This window comes from Bombina bombina, chromosome 8 (genome assembly GCF_027579735.1).
Source record: "Bombina bombina isolate aBomBom1 chromosome 8, aBomBom1.pri, whole genome shotgun sequence".
Taxonomy (NCBI): Eukaryota; Metazoa; Chordata; class Amphibia; order Anura; family Bombinatoridae; genus Bombina; species Bombina bombina.
In genome coordinates this window covers 184,657,115-184,683,288 of record NC_069506.1, presented here as the reverse complement: position 1 = coordinate 184,683,288, position 26,174 = coordinate 184,657,115, and the positions used below count along the sequence as shown (strand labels likewise).

The following is a 26,174-nucleotide window of genomic DNA, read 5'->3' as shown; positions in this document are numbered from 1 at the left end:
TATAGATTTAGATGTATTTTTCTTTCTCAGAACACCAAATCTTACCAATATTTTTCATAAACATAGATTTACTCAAACATTATGGCAGGACTTATACTTGCATTTAATATTACATTACATTTTTTTTTCTTTTTGGTGGAAAAATAATAATATAATTATACTAGTTTCACCTACACCTCATTCGTAATTTATTTTTAATTTCTTATGTAATATAGAAGTGCATATGTAATCTGGTCTTACCTGTTTAAATGGCAAATGTTATTTTTAAAAGGGACAGTGTCGTGTAAGATTGGTTACAATGACTTGTTATACCAGCTGCAGAGTTTAAAATGTATAGGAAAGTGCTCATCTAGGTATATTTTTGTGCATGAAATACCAGGGTCTGATAATTTAAACTACAACCTATGCAAATGAGCTGAGTTTCTGGGAGAGAAGACCTCATTAGCTTATCCATCAATATTTACACAAGATCCTCCTTATCTTCTCTCTATACACAGTTAGACCAATACTAATAATACTGACAATAACATTTTTATTATCTCTGTGTTCCACCACCCATAGTAAGTGCAATTTCTTCTAACCATTCTTGTTTACATATATTTTCTATGACATGTACTTACGTTTTAAAATATTCAGTATAGATGGGGATACAATAGACAAAGGCTGCTATTTCAAATTACAAAATAAAGGTAAAATAACTTCTAAAACAATTTAATACATGCAGCAGGTCAAATGGATCATTGGGAACATATTAAAAGGAAGTACACTGTCCCTTTAATACTACTTGAGAATTGACATTGTTTAGCCTCTATCAAATATTTAGAGAAGCTGATACATATCTTTCAATATTATTTTTTTTGTAGTTCCTTATAGTTTAAAATGAAAGGGATATGAAACCCCCCAAAAATAGTTTGTGTTTCAGACATAGCAAAATATTTTGAAAACATTTCCAGTTTATTTCTGTTATCAAATTTGCTTCATTCCCATGATATTCCGTGTTGAAGAGATACCTGGGTAGGCATCTGGAACACTACATGTCAGGAAATAGTGCTGCCATCTAGTGCTCTTGCAAATGCATAACATTCTTGCAAAACTGCTGCCATCTAGTGTTCTTGCAAATGCATAACATTCTTGCAAATCTGCTGCCATCTAGTGCTCTTGCAAATGCATAACATTCTTGCAAAACTGCTGCCATCTAGTGCTCTTGCAAATGCATAACATTCTTGCAAAACTGCTGCCATCTAGTGCTCTTGCAAATGCATAACATTCTTGCAAATCTGCTGCCATCTAGTGCTCTTGCAAATGCATAACATTCTTGCAAAACTGCTGCCATCTAGTGCTCTTGCAAATGCATAACATTCTTGCAAAACTGCTGCCATCTAGTGCTCTTGCAAATGCATAACATTCTTGCAAAACTGCTGCCATCTAGTGCTCTTGCAAATGCATAACATTCTTGCAAAACTGCTGCCATCTAGTGTTCTTGCAAATGCATAACATTCTTGCAAAACTGCTGCCATCTAGTGTTCTTGCAAATGCATAACATTCTTTCAAAACTGCTGCCATCTAGTGTTCTTACAAATGCATAACATTCTTGCAAAACTGCTGCCATACAGTACTCCAAAAAAGGGCTGGCTCCTAAACATACATCTCTGCTTTTCAACAAAAGATACCTAGAAAAACTGACAATATAAGTAAAATAGAAAGTTGTTCAATATTGCATGCTCTATTTAAATCATGAAATAAACATGTTGGGTTTCATATTCCTTTAATCTTTTGTCCCACTATTTCAGTAATTTTTATTCAAGCTTGTTCTTTCCTCAATCTCTTTAAATAAGAGAAAACAGTATAATGTTCTGCCTTCATGCATTAAATCTATTTTATGTGTATGATAATGTTCTGCCTTCATGCATTAAATCTATTTTATGTGTATGATAAAAAGTCTAACCTAGCAAATTAGGAATTTACTTAGGTAAATGTTTTTTTTGTTAAATCCTGTCACAATAATTCTTGATATTTGAACTTTGACCCATACATTTAATAATATTTCTTACAATTTTTAAACAGTGGCTCCAGAACATGTGACTGATACACACATTAATTATGATGATGACCCACATGTTTTTGGAAGCAGTGATACAATATCAAATGCACATATCCTTAAGAAGCGTTCCATACGTATGGAAAATGTCATGAAAGTACCTGCAAAGGATAATAACAAAGTTTCTCGTAAGTGTCAGTGATGTAGTTAACTTTTAATGTTGAAAGAATTTAAGCCATTGCAAATTATTGAGTTTTCTACAATAACTGCTAGACATTACATTGCTACCACATGTAAAAATTATTATTTTTTTTTTTTTTTATTATTTTTTTTTATTGAAGTCAAAAAAACCAATACAGAGTATACAGAGTATAGAGTATGTCTCAGAACAATGTGTACAGAGCATACTTAGGAGACAAAGTATTCTAGTATCTCAAACATTTCCATATAATGTGGGCTATCACATACTGAGACTTCAGTTTTGTTTTAGAATATAACAAATGTAATATAAGCAACAATGGTCCTCTCCTAGCTATATACAAAGAGAAGCAAGGTGGCTATTCAAATAAGTAAAAGACTAGGGAGGAGGTGACTCTATAGTTATATGGGGAAGAGGGATGCAGCGGGCAAGAGCCGCTCAAATATAATAGGGGAGGGGTGGGGGGTGGGAGGCGGGGGGCGGAGCCAGTTAGTATGTCCTCACCAGGAACACATTTAGGTGGGACTAAAGTATTATTACTTGAAATAAACCAGATCACTCTCATCTAAGCCTTTGTAATACTTTGTATGTAGATCAACTATTTTAAAACATTGCACAACATTGTGTCCAACCAAAGATCTAGGGAATAGGGACACACCAGGATGTCCAGGACAGCATCTCATGACACGTCTATACGGTACCATCTCGGCCGCCAATAGCACCGCATAGACATGTAACAGTTAGAATCACTCATGTTGTGGTTAAATAATTATAAAATGTAATAGAGTAAACCGACAGCAATATAAAATAGAAACACTATATGGGAGCTCCTGTACATGTGAAGTGTGGACCAAGCTATAAACAAATTAGAGATGATAGTCACTCATATAATCTTACATAACATTATGAGAGATTTCCTTATGGAGTAGAAATTACTGTAGTGAGGATATTAATGACCTATAGGAAATGATGTATTACTTAACTCAGCTTCTGAGCAGAAAACAGTGAGGGACATAACCTTCTGTAATTCACAGTGGGGCTACATATGATAACATAATAAAGGCAAATACAAACGCCTAAGTCTAACTTAAGTAGCATGAGGGTATCTAGAAACTGTATCTAAGGTAGACCTGCTACCTGGCCATAGGACGCATCAGTGCTACCTATAAACTATAGCGCTCCAAGTTAAATAAAATGTGTTAGTATTCAACAAATACCTGTACATCATTCCCTGAGGACTTTACTTTGAGTGGCGAGTGAAATATCCAGATACTCTCCCTCATCAAATAAACCCATAAAGGTCATAGCTTAAGTATAAAATATGTATCAATGACTAAGGCACACTGTGGTGTGCTTTTACCCTTATATATCAATGGAGCCATTAAACATACTAAGTATAGAGTGCAAGAAAGTGTACAAAAAACACATACATCAACAGCCTAGTAAATAATAAGCAATAGGAAGGTGCCGTTCTCTAGACTTATCTTGTTATAACGGGCTAAAAAACAAGAAGACACCCCCATAACAAAGGCACGCTGAATAAAGTATTTTAACCAAACAATTTGATGTAACCATTGGTCTGAGATGGATATGATATTTTACTTAAACAGTGACTCCAGACATCATGGTTTTCCACCCAACTTCTGGTATGACACTATCTTATTGTACAGTACATAGAGGGCTATTATATGCTGATTATTAAGTCAAACAATAAAACAAAACTAGCGTATAGGTTAAAGATAGAACATAAGACCTAAATCTAAATATCATGGCTAGCTTAGAAAATGTATTAAATATTTTAACCTAATCTTAAAAGGAGACCATGTGAGAAAACCCCAAAGATCAGATTTAAGCGCTCAGGTCTTGTAGTTAGCGCTGCATGTTAACTCCTCAAATATGATCTCTTGCGTCTCATCTACAAGGGGAGTCTCTGAATTCTATAGTAAGTTCCCCAATATACAGCCTCAAGGGACCCATCGCCATTTACAGAAGTAAGGTAGACTTAAAATGTTTACTTGAGGAGACTTTGTGGAGGACAGGAATGCTTTGGGAGCGTGTAGTAACTTGGCTAATAGTGACCAAAACAAAGTTTTCAACAATGTCTATATTACTAATCATAAGTCGGGTAACACGTATCAAACTAATAAAGCAACCGTAACTCTAAAAAAAAATAAAAAATAAAAAAATCAGGCAGTCACAAATATAACGTGGTGTGTGTAAAACAAGGTGTTTCAGAAGAATGGGAACTGAAGTCTTTTATTTACTGCGCTGTGTCCTTTGTTTTCAACCAATTCCCATTACTATCCTACACCGCCCCTGTCAAACTTGCTCCGCAGTGCATGTGTAGGCCTCCGGCTTATAACGATAATGGTGACCCATACCGGACAAGGTGAGCCATCCACTCTAGTGCAGGACATCACGATTGTAGATAGATAATTTAGCGCTGGTACGGTAGGGCAAGAGGAGTTGGGTTTCAGCCGCTGCCTCACGATCTTTTGCTTGCGGTAGGGGAAGCTTACACTTAAGGTCACTCGAAATTCAACACAGGCAGCTGGATCGATGCCTGCAGTGAATCCCTCTTCTTTATCAGTCTGACGGGCGCAAGGCGACACTCTCCGACAATCCTCCACACTCTGCGGGTTTGAAGCATGTAACCCGGCAGATAGACTTGCGTCTAGTGTCTCCACAGGGTCCGGCGGCATTATATCCCATCCAGCTTCAGCTTGTTCAGATAATGAGGTTGGCTGACAGCTCTCGCTGCCTAGTATAGTGAGCGTTGCAGAACGAAAGAGGTGAATATCTTGCAGTAGGTCTGCATGGTGAAAGTCCATAGCTCGCTCCATTACCCAAAGTGCCTCCATGATGTCCGCCGCCATCTTGAGCTTAAAGACAGCGTGTGTCTGGGGGTTTATTTTTTTTTTCCTTAATCTCCTTGCAGGTATTCAATAAGATAGCAAATTTCCTCCTTTTCACGGACAATGCCCTCAGGGTCAGTTCAGTAGTGCTGACATTTCAATCCCAGATCAAAATTTGGGCAAACAGCCTCCATTATTAGAATTTAGAGCCAGGAGCTCTGCTAGGTTATGTCTAGCTGCTTTGGCAGTTGGCTCTGCCCCCCCAAATTAATTTATTTTTAAACATTAATTATAATATACAAAAGTGTATCTGGTTTAAATAAAAATTTTATTAAAGGGACATTAAACACTAACTACATGCTAGATAGAATGATGCATTCAAAGAAAAGATTAGTCCATGACTAACATGTAGATTTATTTTTTAAAGTTTCATTAGTTGTTTAAAAAGTGACAAAATAAGTGTAAAGTTTTAGTGTCTATAAAACACTGGGAGCTGCCATGTTGTAACTTGTGTTACCTTCTCTGCTGTGGCCAATTAGGATCAGTTATAAATAGGTCACTAGAGTGTGCAGCCAATGGTTGTGCTGGATTTTATAGTGTTCTGCACTTCAATTTCTAACAGGAACTGAAAAGCTCACAATTTCAGAATGGAATTACAGGCAAAGAGGACAAAATAAATAATGAAAGTATATTGCAGAGTTGTTTTATATTTACAATTTATCATTTTATATTACCATCTCAAATTGTTTAATGTCCCTTTAAATGGGTATTTATTAGCAATGGTCAAATGTTTTGCAACATTCAAAAAAATGAAGCAAAGTTTAACACATTAGTTTCAAATTTCTAATGTTTGTACAACATTCTAACATTTGTTTAATGTAATAGTATTTCTGATGCTATTTTTAAATGTAATATTTGATTCTAATTTTCCTAATTGGAATACTGCATAATTTGAATCGAATTATGCAATATCTGAATTAGAAAAATTTGTATCAACATATTTGTAATAGTATTTCTAATGCTCTCTTTAAAAGTAATATATTCAAATTTTGCAATATTCGAAATACAAAAATGTGAATCAATACATTTGTATCTATTATGTATCAATTTACTAAATTCCTTACCACATGAACTATTAAACTCCTGAAAATAAATGTCAAATATGGATATTTAATCTAATTATAAATATTCCAAAACAAAAGTATCATTTGAAAACCCGAAATAATATTGATTACCAAATTTTAATGGATTTTCAATTATCCAAAACAAATGTCCACCTGACTATTTGTTCTACCACGAAAATTGCACTTACACCCAATTAAGCGCATCCCTAGTATTTGTTTACAAACAATTATGCACATGAAAGAGTGGATATTAACCCTTTGAGTGCTAACAACGGCTCTGAGCCATCGCAGAGTTTCCCAATCTGGTGCTAACGACGGCTCAGAGCCATCGCTAGCACTCTCCTACCTTGAGGGAGCCCGCTCCTACCCCGGCGATCGTGCATCTAAAGTGACAGGCATCGCCGGGGCTTCACGTTTTCAGTGGTGACATCGTCACCGCGCAACTTTATTAACAAAATTACAATGATAAGTATGGAAAAGGGGGCATGCTGCTTAGAAGCCTGTATCTCAGACATCTAAGCAGCTACAGACCCCCAAGACCCACCATTGGAAAGGTAACCTTTCCAACAGTGTAAGTCTTGAGGATCTGGAAAAAAAAAAAGTTAAAAAAATATATATTTAAAAATAAATAAATAAATAAAAACCTTAAAACAGCTTAGCACCCAGGTGGGAAAGTGCTTAGCACTCAAAGGGTTAAATATATCGAAATATTACTTTGATGTTGAAATTAAAAAGAAATGTATGATTGAGCACAATTGCTTGTTAGGGACAGATTGCTCACTGGCTGAGATTCATAGAAAATTAATTTGTTAAACTAATATCTCACAGAATTTTTTTTTTGCTGCAACATTGCCGCTTTAAAATTGCGAGATTCATACCTGCTCTACAGATAGGTCAGTAGCAAACTCAGATCAACTGAAATCAAGGAGCTTCTATCTTGCATCTGTTGACTTTCCGCAGTATAGCAAGTTTTCCACTGTCAAGGATTCCGGGATCACAAAATTGTAAAAAAAAAAAAAAAAATTGACAAAAAAAACAACATAATTTATAAAACACTCCCCTCTAATATATGCATAAAAGAAAACTGGAAAGAAAATTTAAAATGAACAAAAACAAACTTTTCAACATTTAGATGGTGAGACACAAGAAGAAGATAAAATTCTTCACAAAGACAATCTACTAAATCAAAGAAGGTCTATATTTTGGTGCTTAACTTATACTACAGGAATACATGCTTACTAGTTGATTAGGATACCTCCCACAGATCCATTGGTGGACAGATTCAAGGCGCTACAAAAATGCAGAACACCATTGGATACACAAAGAATATCATATAGCAGATAAACCAAAACAAAAACTGCAGCGTAGTACTGTAACCCAAAGGGAGATACAAAACATTGTGCTATACTTATTTAAAGGGACAGTAAAGAACAAAAATGTTATTGTTTAAAAAGATAGAAAATCCCTTTAATACCCATTCCCCAGTTTTACATAACCAACACTGTTATATTAATATATTTTTTACCTCTGTGATTACCTTCTATATAAGCTTCTGCAGACTGCCTCCTTATCTCAGATCTTTGACAGACTTGTATTTCAGGCAATTAGTGCTGACTTAAATCACTCCATGGGCCTGAGCACAATGTTATCTATGGCACGCATGAACTAATGCCCTTTAGCTGTGAAAAACTGTCAAATGCATTTAGATAAGAGGCAGCCTTCAAGGGCTTAGAAATTAGCATATAAGCCTACCTAGGTTTAGATTTTAACTAAGAATAACAAGAGAACAAAGCAAATTTAATGATAAAAGTAAATTGGAAAGTTGTTTCAAATTGTATGCCCTATCTCACGCACAAAAGTTTAAAGGGACAGTCTAATCAAAAATAAATGTTAATGATTCAGATAGAGCATGCAATTTTAAACAACTTTCCAAATTACGTTTATCATCAATTTTGCTTTGTTCTCTTGGTGTTCTTAGTTGAAAGCTAAACCTAGGTAGGCTCATATGCTAATTTCTTAGCCATTGAAGGCTGCCTCTTATCTAAATTCATTTTGACAGTTTTTCACAACTAGAGGACATTAGTTCATGTGTGCTATATAGATAACATTGTGCTCACGCACGTGAAGTTACCTAGGAATCAGCACTGATTGGCTAAAATGCAAATCTGTCAAAATAACTGAAATAAGGGGACAGTTTGCAGAGGCTTAGATACAAGGTTATGCAAAACTGGGGAATGGGTTATAAAGGGATTATCTATCTTTTTAAACAATAAAAATTCTGGTTTAATTTGGACTTTACTGTCCCTTTAAGGAGTATCTATATCTTTAGTCTTCCTTTCTTCTTGTTGATATAGTCAAAAAGACAAACTGATAACAAATATAACATGGAATTTCTACCTGTTTGTTTGGCATTTACTCACATAATACTCTCTATAAAAATTATTTTATTGGTAAAAACAAACTTAAAGGGACATAATACTCATATGCTAAATCACTTGAAACTGATGCAATATAACTGTAAAAAGCTGACAGGAAAATATCACCTGAGAATCTCTATGTAAAAAAGGAAGATATTTTACCTCACAATCTCCTCAGCTCAGTAGAGTTAGTTCTGTGTAAAAATTTATACTCCGCTGCTCCCAGCTGCAGGTAAAAAAAATTAAAAAAATGAAGAAATGAACAGCAGCCAATCAGCATCAGCAGTGCTGAGGTCATGAACTCTTACTGTGATTTCATGAGATTTGACTTAACTCTCATGAGATTTCATAGTAAGCTTCCTTTACCTGATTGGTGAAATAATATGAGAGTTCACGATGCTCATCCCTTCAGTTGTCCCGGGACAGACACACTAATATGCTGCGTAGAAATCCTTTACAATGGGAGGTGGCTACTGAGGATTTTTTGAGGTAAAATATCTTTCTTTTTTACATCGAGATGTTCAGGTGATATTTTCTAGTCAGCTTTTTACAGCTATGCTGCATCACTTTCAAGTGTTTAAACATTTGGGTATTATGGCCCTTTAATTTACTTGTAAATCACATAGGACAAAAAAAAGAAAAAAAGCGCACCCAGATTCAAGCAGATTTATTGGAACAAGTAGCCAGACGAAACACATATAGTAAGTAGCAAACTCACCAGATGCAAAGCATCACTGTACACATAGAACTATAGATGTATAGATGATCAAGCAGGGGTAGCGGTAAACAACGGTATTAGAATCCACTTTTCACCTACAGGTATGATCACTGATATTCAAGTTTAAAATGTGTATGCTTTATACACAGAACACCTCAACGCGTTTCCCCCGTCTGAGCGGACGGGCTTTTTCAAGAGGAAAATTTCAAGTGGTATTTTATATATTTTTTTAAAATCTAAAATATACATATACACTATATAAAGTTTATATTTAATTTATTTTTTTAAATATATATTTGTTTTACTTTAAAACAGACGAGGTTGATGTTAAAGGTGGTCTAGGATTAGGAAATGCTAATCTAAACCTTGGAGGTGGTCTAGGACTTGGAAACGCCAATGTAAATCTGGAAGGCGGTCTAGGACTGGGAAAAGCTAAACTAGATCTTGGGGGAGCACTTGGTCATCACAATGCACATGCGGAAGTCAGCAGCGGCGAAGAGAGAAAGTTGATTAACATTGATGGAGGAGTTTCTGTTAATGGGAATGAGAAACGTAAGTACAAAAGCCTCAGGCCTGGTGCAATTTCTCTGTATTATAAATTAAACTTTCACATTCTGTGCTAACTTGTAATACCAGCACACATTTAAGTGCTCCGATATTACTTAGTGTAGCGTAAATATTGTGCTTGCGAAAGCGCAATTTTGCGAACCACTCATAGTCTAGGCCTCTATCAGTTAGAAAAGAATAGGTTTGTCATGTATAAAAAAATGGAAAAAAAAATCAAAACTTTAGTAGTTGAATTATTTGATCAACTACAATATATATGTATGCATATTAGTAAGTAAAGCAGTATTTCACATGTTCACTAACAAAAATAAACTATGGTTTATAAATACATTTGTTTGAGTTGTACATGGTAAAATGCTGAAGAACAATAAATACAAATGATAAAATACAATATTTAATATAAATTATATCATTTTGCAATATAACGACTTTTTCAATATTTGTTACTCATGCAGTACAGCTCCTTAAGGAGGTTTTATAAAAAAAAAAGCTTGATAAGCTCTCCTTAAAGGGACATAAAACCCAAAACATTTTCTTCCATGATTTAGAAAGAGCATGCAATTTTAAACAACTTTCTAATTTACTTCTATTATCTAATATGCGTCATTCTCTAGATATACTTTGCTGAAAAGCATATCTAGATAGGCTCATTAGCTGTTGATTGGTTGCTGCACATAGATGCATTGTGTGATTGGTTTACCCATGTGCATTGCTGTTTCTTCAATAAAGGATATCTAAAGAATGAGGTAAATTAGATAATAGAAGAAAATTGGAATGTTGTTTAAAATTGTATTCTCTACTTAAATTATGAAAGAAAATGTTTGGGTTTAGTGTCCCTTTAAGGGTTAAAATATACCCCATAATATCAAGCATAATTGCAGAATCACATCAATGTCATGTTAACTCTTGAATAAGTTACATATATATTTGTTTTACTTTAAAACAGACAAGTTTGATGTTAACGGTGGTCTCGGATTAGGAAATGCTAATCTAAACCTTGGAGGTGGTCTAGGACTTGGAAACGCCAATGTAAATCTGGAAGGCGGTCTAGGACTGGGAAAAGCTAAACTAGATCTTGGGGGAGCACTTGGTCATCACAATGCACATGCGGAAGTCAGCAGCGGCGAAGAGAGAAAGTTGATTAACATTGATGGAGGAGTTTCTGTTAATGGAAATGAGAAACGTAAGTACAAAAGCCTCAGGCCTGGTGCAATTTCTCTGTATTATAAATTAAACTTTCACATTCTGTGCTAGATTATAAATGGAGCGATACTTCAACGTGCGCCCGTTATAATGTGTTCAGTTCCTTTTAGAAACAGTCATAAGAGATTAAAGTTAAGGAATGTGGGGTGTTAGAAAAAAAAAAGGCACTAAAAAGTGCTTTTGCATAGACTGTGAATGGGGACTGTGTTTTCAAAGTAAATAAATATGTATATGATTATATACATATATGTGTTAATATGTGTATTGGCTTCCAAGCAATGCAAATGCGATGTCGCCTTCACATTGTGCCTAACTTGTAATACCAGCACACATTTAAGTGCTCCGGTATTACTTAGTGTAGCGTAAATATTGTGCTCGCGAAAGCGCAATTTTGAGAACCACTCATAGTCTAGGCCTCTATCAGTTAGAAAAGAATAAGTTTGTCATGTATAAAAAATGGGAAAAAAATCAAAACTTTAGTAGTTGAATTATTTGATCAACTACAATATATATGTATGCATATTAGTAAGTAAAGCAGTATTTCACATGTTCACTAACAAAAATAAACTATGGTTTATAAATACATTTGTTTGAGTTGTACATGGTAAAATGCTGAAGAACAATAAATACAAATGATAAAATACAATATTTAATATAAATTATATAATTTTGCAATATAACAACTTTTTCAATATTTGTTACTCATGCAGTACAGCTCCTTAAGGAGGTTTTATAGAAAAAAAAGCTTGATAAGCTCTCCTTAAAGGGACATGAAACCCAAAACATTTACTTCCATGATTTAGAAAGAGCATGCAATTTTAAACAACTTTCTAATTTACTTCTATTATCTAATATGCGTAATTCTCTAGATATACTTTGCTGAAAAGCATATCTAGATAGGCTCAGTAGCTGTTGATTGGTTGCTGCACATAGATGCATTGTGTGATTGGTTCACCCATGTGCATTGCTGTTTCTTCAATAAAGGATATCTAAAGAATGAGGTAAATTAGATAATAGAAGTAAATTGGAATGTTGTTTAAAATTGTATTCTCTACTTAAATCATGAAAGAAAATGTTTGGGTTTAGTGTCCCTTTAAGGGTTAAAATATACCCCATAATATCAAGCATAATTGCAGAATCACATCAATGTCATGTTCTTGAATAAATTACATATATATTTGTTTTACTTTAAAACAGATAAGGTTGATGTTAACGGTGGTCTCGGATTAGGAAATGCTAATCTAAACCTTGGAGGTGGTCTAGGACTTGGAAACGCCAATGTAAATCTGGAAGGCGGTCTAGGACTGGGAAAAGCTAAACTAGATCTTGGGGGAGCACTTGGTCATCACAATGCACATGCGGAAGTCAGCAGCGGCGAAGAGAGAAAGTTGATTAACATTGATGGAGGAGTTTCTGTTAATGGGAATGAGAAACGTAAGTACAAAAGCCTCAGGCCTGGTGCAATTTCTCTGTATTATAAATTAAACTTTCACATTCTGTGCTAGATTACAAGTGGAGCGATACTTCAACGTGCGCCCGTTATAATGTGTTCAGTTCCTTTTAGAAGGAGTTATAAGGGATTAAAGTGAAGGGATGTGGGGTGTAAGAAAAAAAAAAGGCACTGAAAAGTGCTTTTGCATAGACTGTGATTGGGGACTGTGTTTTCACAGTAAATAAATATGTATATGATTATATACATATATATCTATGTGTTAATATGTGTTTTGGCTTGGAAACGCCAATGTAAATCTGGAAGGCGGTCTAGGATTGGGAAAAGCTAAACTAAACCTTGGGGGAGCACTTGGTCATCACAATGCACATGCGGAAGTCAGCAGTGTTGAAGAAAGAAAGTTAATTAACATTGATGGAAGAGTTTCTGTTAATGGGAATGAGAAACATAAGTACAAAAGCCTCAGGCCAGGTGCAATTATGTTTCTCTGCATTATAAATTACATTTACACATTCTGGGCTAGATTACAAGTGGAGCGATATTTTAACGTGCGCCATAAAGGGGCAAATTAGCTCATTTACGGTTTATAAATACATTTGTTTGAGTTGTAAATCGTAAAATGCTGAAGAACAATAAATACACAATACACAATAAATAGTTCTATATTGTTATGTATATTTTTTCAAATTATGTAATTTTGCAATATAACGACTTTTTCATTATTTGTTACTCATGCAGTACAGCTCCTTAAAGGGACACTTGCAATTTTAAGCAACTTTCTAATTTACTCCTATTATGAATTTTTCTTCATTCTCTTTCTACCTTTATTTAGCAATACATAGGAGCCGGCCCATTTTTAGTTGAGAACCTGGGTTATGCTTGTTTATTTGTGGGTAAATGTAAGCCTCCAATAAGCAAGCATTATCCATGGTGCTGAACCTAAAATGGACTGGCTGCTAAGATTTACATTCCTGCTTTTAAAATAAAAATAGCAAGAGAACGAATCAAAATTGATAATAGTAGTAAATTAGAAAGTTAATTAAAATTGCATGCTCTATCGGAATTATGAAAGAAAAAAAATTGGGTTTAGTGTCCCTTTAACCCCTTAATGACAACTGACGTACCAGGTACGTCCTGCAAAAACTTGCAGTTAGTGACAATGGACGTACCTGGTACGTCAGTTGTCTAAGAGAGTGCTGGAAGCGATCGCAATCGCTTCCAGCAGCTCTCAGGGTATTGCAGTGATGCCTCGATATTGAGGCATCCTGCAATACCCTTTAAAAAGCATCCGATGCAGAGAGAGCCACTCTGTGGCCCTCTCTGCACCGGTAGCGATGGGGCCGTTCGTTGGTGGGTGGGAGCTTACAGGGAGGAGGGTGGGCGGCCCATCGCTACCCAGCATCCGGTTCCTTCAAGTGCATTGTGCACGCCGGATGCCGGGAGCGTGCGGGGGGGCTGTGTGCACGCGCGCGCGCAGCAATCACTGGCACTGCCACCAATGAATTTTGGTAAGAGGGAGGGGGGCAGCAAACAGTAAATTTTTTTTAATAATAATAGGATCTGGTAGGGTTAGGGGGGTGGGGGTACTGGGGGGGGGCAGCTACACTACAGAAAAAATGAAAAAAAAACATTTAAAAATAAAAAAAAAAAACACTTTATTTTTTGGGGAAAACTGGGTACTGGCAGACAGCTGCCAGTACCCAAGATGGTGGCAATTAGGTAGGTGGGGAGGGTTAGAGAGGTGTTTGGGGGGGATCAGGGAGGTTGGGGGTTAAGGCAGGGGTCCATCACAGCTGAATAATTAAAAAAAACAAACAAAAAAAAAAAACACCTTTTATTTTAGTACTAGCAGACTTTCTGCCAGTACTTAAGATGGCGGGGACAATTGTGGGGTGGGGGAGGGAAGAGAGCTGTCTGGGAGGGATCAGGGGGTGGGATGTGTCAGGTGGGAGGCTAATCTCTACACTAAAGCTAAAATTAACCCTGCAAGCTCTCTACAAGCTACCTAATTAACCCCTTCACTGCTGGGCTTAATACAAGTGTGGTGCGCAGCAGCATTTAGCGGCCTCCTAATTGCCAAAAAGCAACGCCAAAGCCATATATGTCTGCTATTTCTGAACAAAGGAGATCCCAGAGAAGCATTTACAACCATTTGTGCCATAATTGCACAAGCTGTTTGTAAATAATTTAAGTGAGAAACCTAAAATTGTGAAAAATGTCACTTTTTTTTTTATTTGCTCGCATTTGGCGGTGAAATGGTGGCATGAAATATACCAAAATGGGCCTAGATCAATACTTTGGGTTGTCTACTACACTACACTAAAGCTAAAATTAACCCTTCAAGGTCCCTACAAGATCCCTAATTAACCCCTTCACTGCTGCGCATAATACACGTGTGGTGCGCAGCTGCATTTAGCGGCCTTCTAATTACCAAAAAGCAACGCCAAAGCCATATATGTCTGCTATTTCTGAACAAAGGGGATCCCAGAGAAGCATTTACAACCATTTGTGCCATAATTGCACAAACTGTTTATAAATAATTTCAGTGAGAAACCTAAAGTTTGTGACAAAATTTGTGAAAAAGTGAACAATTGTTTTTATTTGCTCGCATTTGGCAGTGAAATGGTGGCATGAAATATACCAAAATGGGCATAAATCAATACTTTGGGTTGTCTTCTAAAAAAAAATATATACATGTCAAGGGATATTCAGGGATTCCTGACAGATATCAGTGTTCCAATGTAACTAGCGCTAATTTTGAAAAAAAGTGGTTTGGAAATAGCAAAGTTCTACTTGTACTTATTGCCCTATAACTTGCAAAAAAAGCAAACAACATGTAACCATTGGGTATTTCTAAACTCAGGACAAAATTTAGAAACTATTTAGCATGGGTGTTTTTTGGTGGTTGTAGATGTGTAACAGATTTTGGAGGTCAAAGTTAGAAAAAGTGTGTTTTTTTCCATTTTTTCCTCATATTTTATATATTTTTTAAATTAAATTATAAGATGTGATGAAAAAAATGGTATCTTTAGAAAGTCCATTTAATGGCGAGAAAAACGGTATATAATATGTGTGGGTACAGTAAATGAGTAAGAGGAAAATTACAGCTAAACACAAACACTGCAGAAATTTAAAAATAGCCATTGTCATTAAGGGTAAGAAAACTGAAAAATGGTCCGGTCATTAAGGGGTTAACCCCTTAGTGACCAGAGCACTTTTCCATTTGTTGACCGTTTGGGACCAAGGCTATTTTTACATTTCTGCTGTGTTTGTGTTTAGCTGTAATTTTCCTCTTACTCATTTACTGTACCCACACATATTATATACCGTTTTTCTCGCCATTAAATGGACTTTCTAAAGATACCATTATTTTCATCATATCTTATAATTTACTATTAAAAAGATTATAAAATATGAGGAAAAAATGGAAAAAAAAACAATTTTTTCAAACTTTGACCCCCAAAATCTGTTGCACATCTACGACCACCAAAAAACACCCATGCTAAATAGTTTCTAAATTTTGTCCTGAGTTTAGAAATACCCAATGTTTACATGTTCTTTGCTTTTTTTGCAAGTTATAGGGCACTAAATAAAACTAGCACTTTGCTATTTCCAAACCACTTTTTTTCAAAATTAGCGCTAGTTACATTGGGACACTGATATCTGTCAGGAATCCCTGAATATCCTTTAACATGTATGTATATATATATATATATATTTTAGAAGACATCCCAAAGTATTGATCTAGGCCCATTTTGGTATATTTCATGCCACCATTTCACCGCCAAATGTGATCAAATAAAAAATTTTTTCACTTTTTGACAAATTTTTTCACAAACTTTAGGTTTCTCACTGAAATTATTTACAAACAGCTTGTGCAATTATTGCACAAATGGTTTTAAATGCTTCTCTGGGATCCCCTTTGTTCAGAAATAGCAGACATATATGGCTTTTACGTTGCTTTTTGGTAATTAGAAGGCCGCTAAATGCCACTGCGCACTACACGTGTATTATGCGCAGCAGTGAAGGGGTTAATTAGGGAGCATGTAGGGAGCTTGTAGGGTTAATTTTAGCTTTAGTGTATTGTAGTAAACAACCCCAAGTATTGATCTAGGCCCATTTTGGTATATTTAATGCCACCATTTCACCGCCAAATGCAATCAAATTAAAAAAAACTTTAAATATTTCACAATTTTAGGTTTCTAACTGAAATTATTTACAAACAGTTTGTGCAATTATGGCACAAATTGTTGAAAATGCTTCTCTGGGATCCCCTTTGTTCAGAAATAGCAGACATATATGGCTTTGGCGTTGCTTTTTGGTAGTTAGAAGGTCGCTAAATGCCACTGCGCATCACACGTATATTATGTCTAGCAGTGAAGGAGTTAATTAGGTAGATTGTAGGGAGCTTGCAGGGTTAATTTTAACTTTAGTGTAGAGATCAGCCTCCCACCTGACACATCCCACCCCCTGATCCCTCCCAAACAGCTCCCTTCCCTCCCCCACCCCACAATTGTCCCCGCCATCTTAAGTACTGGCAGAAAGTCTGCCAGTACTAAAATAAAAGTTTTTTGGGGGGTTTTAGGTTGTTTTTTTAAAAAAAAAAAATTCTTCTGCTCTGTAGGACCCCCCTTAGCCCCCAACCTCCCTGATCCCCCCCAAACAGCTCTTAACCCCCCCTCTGCCTTTATTGTGCGCCATATTGGGTACTGGCAGCTGTCTGCCAGTACCCAGTTTGCAAAATAATAATTTTAATTTTTAAATTTTATTAAATATTTTCTTTATTTCTGTAGTGTAGCTGTAGTGTAGCTGCCCCCCCCCTCAACATCCAACCCCCCACCCTCTCTCAGATGCCTTCATTTCAAAATCCCACCCTCCCCAGTCCTCTCTCCCACCCTCCAGATCTACAGCATATTGATGCTGTTTTCATAGATCTCACGTGCACGCGTGTGTGTGTAATTGCAGAATCACATCAACGTTAACTCTTGAACAAATATTTTCCCATACAGTTTTTTTATTTGTTTAATAAGTTACATATTTCATTCATTTGTTTTAAACCATGGGAAATTTTATTAAGTGTTTAAGTAAAGTGATTGTTTATATTTTGTTTATTCTCTAAAATATATATTTGTTTTACTTTAAAACAGACGAGGTTGATGTTAAAGGTGGTCTCGGATTAGGAAATGCTAATCTAAACCTTGGAGGTGGTCTAGGACTTGGAAACGCCAATGTAAATCTGGAAGGCGGTCTAGGACTGGGAAAAGCTAAACTAGATCTTAGGGGAGCACTTGGTCATCACAATGCACATGCGGAAGTCAGCAGCGGCGAAGAGAGAAAGTTGATTAACATTGATGGAGGAGTTTCTGTTAATGGAAATGAGAAACGTAAGTACAAAAGCCTCAGGCCTGGTGCAATTTCTCTGTATTATAAATTAAACTTTCACATTCTGTGCTAGATTATAAGTGGAGCGATACTTCAACGTGCACCCATTATAATGTGTTCAGTTCCTTTTAGAAGCAGTTATAAGGGATTAAAGTGAAGGGATGTGGGGTGTTAGAAAAAAAAAAAAAAGGCACTAAAAAGTGCTTTTGCATAGACTGTGAATGGGGACTGTGTTTTCAAAGTAAATAAATATGTATATGATTATATACATATATATCTATGTGTTAATATGTGTTTTGGCTTCCAATCAATGCGAATGCGATGTCAACTTCACATTGTGCCTAACTTGCAATACCAGCACACATTTAAGTGCTCCGGTATTACTTAGTGTAGCATAAATATTGTGCTCGCGAAAGCGCAATTTTGCGAACCACTCATAGTCTAGGCCTCTATCAGTTAGAAAAGAATAGGTTTGTCATGTGTAAAAAAATGGAAAATAAATCAAAACTTTAGTAGTTGAATTATTTGATCAACTACAATATATATGTATGCATATTAGTAAGTAAAGCAGTATTTCACATGTTCACTAACAAAAATAAACTATGGTTTATAAATACATTTGTTTGAGTTGTATATGGTAAAATGCTGAAGAACAATAAATACAAATGATAAAATACAATATTTAATATAAATTATATAATTTTGCAATATAACGACTTTTTCAAAATTTGTTACTCATGCAGTACAGCTCCGTAAGGTGGTTTTATAGAAAAAAAAGCTTGATAAGCTCTCCTTAAAGGGACATGAAACTCAAAACATTTTCTTCCATGATTTTGAAAGAGCATGCAATTTTAAACAACTTTCTAATTTACTTCTATTATCTAATATGCGTCATTCTCTAGATATACTTTGCTGAAAAGCATATCTAGATAGGCTCAGTAGCTGTTGATTGGTTGCTGCACATAGATGCATTGTGTGATTGTTCACCCATGTGCATTGCTGTTTCTTCAATAAAGGATATCTAAAGAATGAGGTAAATTAGATAATAGAAGTAAATTGGAATGTTGTTTAAAATTGTATTCTCTACTTAAATCATGAAAGAAAATGTTTGGGTTTAGTGTCCCTTTAAGGGTTAAAATATACCCCATAATATCAAGCATAATTGCAGAATCACATCAATGTCATGTTCTTGAATAAGTTACATATATATTTGTTTTACTTTAAAACAGACGAGGTTGATGTTAACGGTGGTCTCGGATTAGGAAATGCTAATCTGAACCTTGGAGGTGGTCTAGGACTTGGAAACGCCAATGTAAATCTGGAAGGCGGTCTAGGACTGGGAAAAGCTAAACTAGATCTTAGGGGAGCACTTGGTCATCACAATGCACATGCGGAAGTCAGCAGCGGCGAAGAGAGAAAGTTGATTAACATTGATGGAGGAGTTTCTGTTAATGGGAATGAGAAACGTAAGTACAAAAGCCTCAGGCCTGGTGCAATTTCTCTGTATTATAAATTAAACTTTCACATAATGTGCTAGATTACAAGTGGAGCGATATTTCAACGTGCGCCCGTTATAATGTGTTCAGTTCCTTTTAGAAGCAGTTATAAGGGATTAAAGTGAAGGGATGTAGGGTGTAAGAAAAAAAAAGGCACTGAAAAGTGCTTTTGCATAGACTGTGATTGGGGACTGTGTTTTCACAGTAAATAAATATGTATATGATTATATACATATATATCTATGTGTTAATATGTGTTTTGGCTTGAAAACGCCAATGTAAATCTGAAAGGCGGACTAGGACTGGGAAAAGCTAAACTAAACCTTGGGGGAGCACTTGGTCATCACAATGCAGATGCGGAAGTCAGCAGCGGTGAAGAAAGAAAGTTAATTAACATTGATGGAAGAGTTTCTGTTAATGGGAATGAGTACAAAAGTCTCAGGCCAGCTAAAATTATGTTTCTCTGCATTATAAATTACATTTACACATTCTGGGCTAGATTACAAGTGGAGCGATATTTTAACGTGCGCCATAAAGGGGCAAATTCGCTCATTTTCGGTTTATAAATATATTTGTTTGAGTTGTAAATCGTAAAATGCTGAAGAACAATAAATACACAATACACAATAAATAATTCTATATTGTTATGTATATTTTTTCAAATGATATAATTTTGCAATATAACGACTTTTTCATTATTTGTTACTCATGAAGTACAGCTTCTTAAAGGGACACTTGCAATTTTAAGCAACTTTCTAATTAACTCCTATTATGAATTTTTCTTCATTCTCTTGCTACCTTTATTTAACAATACATAGGAGCCGGCCCATTTTTAGTTGAGAACCTGGGTTATGCTTGCTTATTTGTGGGTAAATGTAAGCCTCCAATAAGCAAGCATTATCCATTGTGCTGAACCTAAAATGGACTGGCTGCTAAGATTTACATTCCTGCTTTTAAAATAAAAATAGCAAGAGAACGAATCAAAATTGATAATAGTAGTAAATTAGAAAGTTAATTAAAATTGCATGCTCTATCTAAATCATGAAAGAAAAAAATTGGGTTTAGTGTCTCTTTAAGGAGGTTTTATATTAACAAGCTTGATAAGCTTTCCTTAAGGGTAAGAATATACCCCATAATATCAAGCTTAATTGCAGAATCACATCAATGTTAACTCTTGAACAAATATTTTCCCATACAGTTTTTTTATTTGTTTAATAAGTTACATATTTCATTCATTTGTTTTAAACAATGGGAAAATTTATTAAGTGTTTAAGTAAAGTAATTGTTTATATTTTGTTTATTCTCTAAAATATATATTTGTTTTACTTTAAAACAGACAAGGTTGATGTTAACGGTGGTCTCGGATTAGGAAATGCTAATCTAAACCTTGGAGGTGGTCTAGGACTTGGAAACGCCAATGTAAATCTGGAAGGCGGTCTAGGACTGGGAAAAGCAAAACTAGATCTTAGGGGAGCACTTGGTCATCACAATGCACATGCGGAAGTCAGCAGCAGCGATGAGAGAAAGTTGATTAACATTGATGGAGGAGTTTCTGTTAATGGGAATGAGAAACGTAAGTACAAAAGCCTCAGGCCTGGTGCAATTTTATTTGTCTTTATTATAAATTAAACTTTCTATCAGTTAGCAAAGAATCTGCAATGAATAAGAAGGAAAATGAGAACTTGCCCCCAACAATCACTGGATATATTCAGCTTGGGAGCTACAGTTTGGGATTTTACCTATGACGTTTAACCCCTTTGTGGGTATTTAACATCTAGAGTTCTATAGTAAGTAGTGAAAAAAATGACATCATCTAACAAATTAGAGCATGTATTTTTTGCACTACAATGACCATTTAATTTAATTGCAATTGTTAATTTTCATGAACAAAAATATCATATTTCATTTTTTTCTTTTTATAAACATTTCTAAAAATGCTTATTATTTAAAATGGTAAACTGCTAACCAAAAGCAAAAAAATAAATAAAAAAAATAATAATAATTATAGAAAAATTTACAGATATAAACAATACATTTTTATACTAAAGATTTTTTGATCAATCAACTTCATCACAGTCAAGTTAGTTGTAGGGTAAAATATCCCACACATGTTTTTGTTACTGGTTTTGTATTTAATGCTTGTTAGTAAACTACATGTATTTTTTAAACATTAATTAATTTTAAATATTTTTAAATAGACTTGATTGATGTTAAAGGCGGTCTAGGATTAGAAAATGGAAATCTGAATCTCGGAGGTGGTCTAGGATTAGGAAATGCCAATGTAAATCTAGGAGGAAATCTAGGACTGGGAAACTCCAATCTACACGTGAAAGGTGGAATTGGTCATGAGAATTTGCAAGGTGCTATCAGCAGCAGTGGTGAAGACCAAAAAATTATTAACATTGATGGAGGATCTTCAGTGAATAAGGAAATTGTGGAAGCCATTGAGAAACGTAAGTAGGAAGTCTCAGTCATGATTTATCTGTATGAAATCTAAACTTTATAGTTTTGTGTTTGCTAGCAACAGGTATAGGAAAGGGAGAACTTTAAATTATTTAGATCTGACATAAATCTTAAAAATAAAACAATGTAACTTTTTATTGGTAAATAGAGCTACAGTTTAAAAATAATTTAAAATTTTTACATGCATGGGAAAGAAGGAAGTCACATTGATTATGCACCAAACCTGCTGGAAATCAAGTCAATTTAATAGATTATGTCTCCCAGCAATGTAATTTTAATTAATTAATGCTTTCCAATCTGCAAAATCCATAAAATCCATAAAACATTTGTTTTACAATAAGTTTAAAAGAGATCTCTATAGCCACCTACTACTTATGAACAATATACTTTAATACAATTACGTTTCCAATTAAAAATATAGAACATATGCTGTGTTTTTTTTGAAATTCAATAAAATGAATGTAAAAAACTATGCAATGCTATTTTATCTAATATGTTATGCCTTTAGGTTAAAGCTTAACAACATGTCTGGTGGGCAAAATATGTTTCTACACACACATAAACTGTCTAAGGATCATTCTTACTCACTTGTAATAGTACAAGTTGAAAAAATGTAGAGTATTATATCGTACACTTATAATCAGTAGCTAAGATGCTTAATATTTACTAAATAAATCCACCCTCTAAGGGAGAGAAAAAAAAAAAGAGAAAAACATTACATTTTATTTTTTCCTGACACTTTCCAATAATGGGCTAGAGTATGAGTGAAGCGCATATTAACGCCCCCGCTTGAGTGTTAATTGCGCTAGAAGTAATATTTTTACGCTTGTCAGGTTGCGCTCGTATTACAAAGTTGAAAGTAAACTGTTTTCACTCTAGCTGTAACCCGACGAGCGCAAAAATCCGAAGTTAGAATATCGTTTGCATGTTCACGTATTCCCTCATAGAAGTCAATGGAGAAAAAAGTGGAACCTCCCCACTCTCACGCAAACACGATTGCATATTCTCATTTGTGCTAAACCAACATGAAAATATGAATATTTCATATTCCAATGTTCTCCACATAATAACAGAATAAGTTCTATTTATTATTAAATAAACATTTCTACATATATCTGATGTTTTTTGTACAATTTATATCTATACCTATATATACATGATTATATATAGGTATAGATATATACAGATATATATATATAGGAATATCTATTTATTTATATATAAAATATATTCTGCTATGTAGAGGAACATTGAAATGTGACCTATTTACAGTAAATTCATAGTTAAAACCTTTATTAAATATGAATATTGCATAAATATGCTTTTACATGTCTTCATCTACTGAACGGCTACAATGCACTTATATATATGTCTATATAAATATACTTATGTATTTATGTTTTTATATGTGTATATATGTCTGTAAATACATATATACACATATAAATATATAAATACATATGTACACATATATAGACATAAATATATATATATACATACATGTGCATTTTAAAGATGCATATGCATTTATGTCTATGTTAAAATCCTGACATCTCATATTTTTGAGCCTTTATAACTTTTCAGTGCAATATATATATATATATATATATATATATATATATATATATATATATATAGTGTTATTATGAGTGTAAGTGTACTTTGTATTTTTGAAGTGTTTTGTGCAACTTTTATGTTTTGCAAAATAGTTAACCAGTGATCTGAAGTCGCTGTAATCATTCCAGAATAAATTGCGATTGCGCTCACACTGTTGCGTTTACATTCAACTCGTAATACGAGCGGTAAGCCTGGTGAGCGCACACCCTCGCAATATAACCCTTATCGCTCGGGCGCAAACATTTGTACTCCACTTGTGATCTAGCCCAATATGTGTATTACATAATGGTAGTATTTGCTAGTTAAAGTGAAGGTAAAGTTTCCCGTTTTTGTAACATGTATTATATTACTCATATACTATATAGTATGATCGCTAATTTATTTTTTAATTTTTTTTAATATATATGATTGTATTATAAACTATTGTTATTTACCTACTCTGCCATTCTTAGCTCCTCCCTCCATGAATTTCCTGTTTTTTCACTCTATTACGTACAGAGCGGTCCCACCCGCTCTATACGTACTTCAAAAGCGCGTTCTCGCTTGCCAGACAATTTGCGCATGTGCACACTAACATTTTAAACAACCAAATAAGTGTTTAAAACATTAAAAATATAGACTTACTTGCGATAGAAAAAGAAGAAATTGCAGCGCTTGTTAGAGATGTATCAAAACTGGTTGCAGCCACAGATACTGTTTCAATTTTCTTTTAAATAGACGACGTAGGCAATATTTCCTTTTATCTATCTGAATTGCGCATGCGCTAAACTATAGCGAGCCCGGCTTGGAAGGGAGAGGAAGTAATGCCAACGCATGCGCAGAACGTCAAGGAATGTTGTGACGTAAAATGACGGCCGCCTAACGGCCAGGCTTACTATTGGCTGATGCAAGAACGTGAGCGGACAGAAAAATAAAAAATAAAAAACGGGTTGTTTTTGAAACGATAAGAAATAGAGACAAAAAAGGTGATAACTTGGTAAATATATGAAATAAAAAAAATTGATGAATTAAAGTACCATTCATTTTATAAGTATTTACATTGACAATAATCTAATCGTGCAAAGTTTACCTTCACTTTAACAAAAAAACATAAATTTTATTTAAAAAGTGAATTACTTTATTTTCCATAATATAAATGGAATTACTGTTCATGGTCAATCTAGTTACAGCAACAATACAATATAAATGGATACATATTTGAGCTTGTTTTCTTAAGTAAATTATGTTTTAAAAGTGAGATAATTTTGGATATCTTATTACTCTACTTGCCTATTTTTAGTAAATAGAAATTATTTTGTCAAAAACATTAACTACTTTAAAACTATGTTTTAAATGACTGTTATATAGTTTACTGTATTTTCAAAAGAATGTGAGCTATTAATTTAAAATATTTAAGGGACTTCTTTGTTTTTTAATTTTGATCAGATTTGATTGATGTGAAAGGTGGCCTAGGAGTAGGAAATGCCAATGTAAACCTAGGAGGTATATTAGGTCATCAGAAAGGACAACATGTTGCTAGCAGCCATGAGGAACGAAAGGTGATCATCAATGGAAATATGCAGAGTGGCCATAAGGAATCATCTGAGGAGGATAAAAATGACTCAGGAGAAGGCACAAAGCGTAAGTAAACAACACCATTATAGGTACATCAAATTGATTTTTATTTGATTAAAATGTTCTTTTCTGTAACTGTCTTTATTAAAGCATGTATTCATTCACATGCTAATCCTAAAGTCATAGGTCTATGGGTGATCTCAACAATACTTATAAATATTATCATAGCCATTTCATAAAGTGTGACAAAGTCCAATATCTAAATCAAGCTTTTATTGTAGCTGGTAATAGGATAGTCCTATATGAGTGTAGATGAACACAATAATGTGTCTGAACAACTTGTCGACTTGATCCACTTGTGCAAGAAGATGGATATCCATTAAGTTTTCCATGATAAACTATTTTATTAAGGTTAGTGATGTTTGGAAGATATAAATTGTTTCAATATATTTTTTTTCAACCAGGTGTGATTGATGTGAAAGGTGGCTTAGGATTAGGAAATGTCAATTTAAATCTAGGAGGTATATTGGGTCATCAGAACGGACACCGAGTTGTTAGCAGCCATGAGGAGAAAAATGTAATCATCAATGGGAAGATGCGGGGTGAACATAAAGATTCATCTGAGGAGGATAAAATTGACACAGGAGAAGGTAAATAAAAACATCATTACAGCTACAACACATTCCTTTTTATTTGAGAATTAAAAAGTTCAATGTACTGTGCAAATTGAAACACTTATTCATGCACAGGGTAACAAAGCTGTAGGTCTAAGAGAACTCTTAAAACTACTCTTCTGGAATACTATTAGGTATTTAAGTAAAGTGATATTTTAAATTTTGTTCATTTTCTAAAATATATTTTTGTTTTACTTTAAAATAGATGAGATTGACATTAATGGTGGTCTAGGATTAGGAAACTCCAATCTAAACCATGGAGGTGGTCTAGGACTGAGAAAAGCCAAACTAAATCTTAGAGGAGGACTTGGTCATCACAATGTACAGGCTGATGTCAGCAGCAGCGAAGAGAGAAAATTGATTAACATTGATGGAGGAGTTTCTCTTAATGGGAATGCAGAGGCCAATGAGAAACGT

General features: G+C 34.5%; 1 protein-coding gene across 11 annotated transcripts in view; it reads left to right on the top strand.

Moving 5' to 3' along the window:
- Positions 1-26,174, top strand: part of LOC128638663 (uncharacterized) — a 152,819-nt gene that overhangs the window by 13,093 nt on the left and 113,552 nt on the right. For all 11 annotated transcript variants that reach the window (XM_053690778.1, XM_053690769.1, XM_053690770.1 and 8 more), the window contains exons 4-14: positions 2,065-2,226; positions 9,667-9,903; positions 10,865-11,101; positions 12,319-12,555; positions 17,719-17,955; positions 19,183-19,419; positions 20,786-21,022; positions 21,648-21,902; positions 24,955-25,149; positions 25,548-25,733; positions 25,963-26,172. In XM_053690778.1, the coding sequence (XP_053546753.1) occupies positions 2,065-2,226; positions 9,667-9,903; positions 10,865-11,101; positions 12,319-12,555; positions 17,719-17,955; positions 19,183-19,419; positions 20,786-21,022; positions 21,648-21,902; positions 24,955-25,149; positions 25,548-25,733; positions 25,963-26,172 (2,430 nt within the window). The remainder of the gene's footprint in view (positions 1-2,064; positions 2,227-9,666; positions 9,904-10,864; positions 11,102-12,318; positions 12,556-17,718; positions 17,956-19,182; positions 19,420-20,785; positions 21,023-21,647; positions 21,903-24,954; positions 25,150-25,547; positions 25,734-25,962; positions 26,173-26,174) is intronic.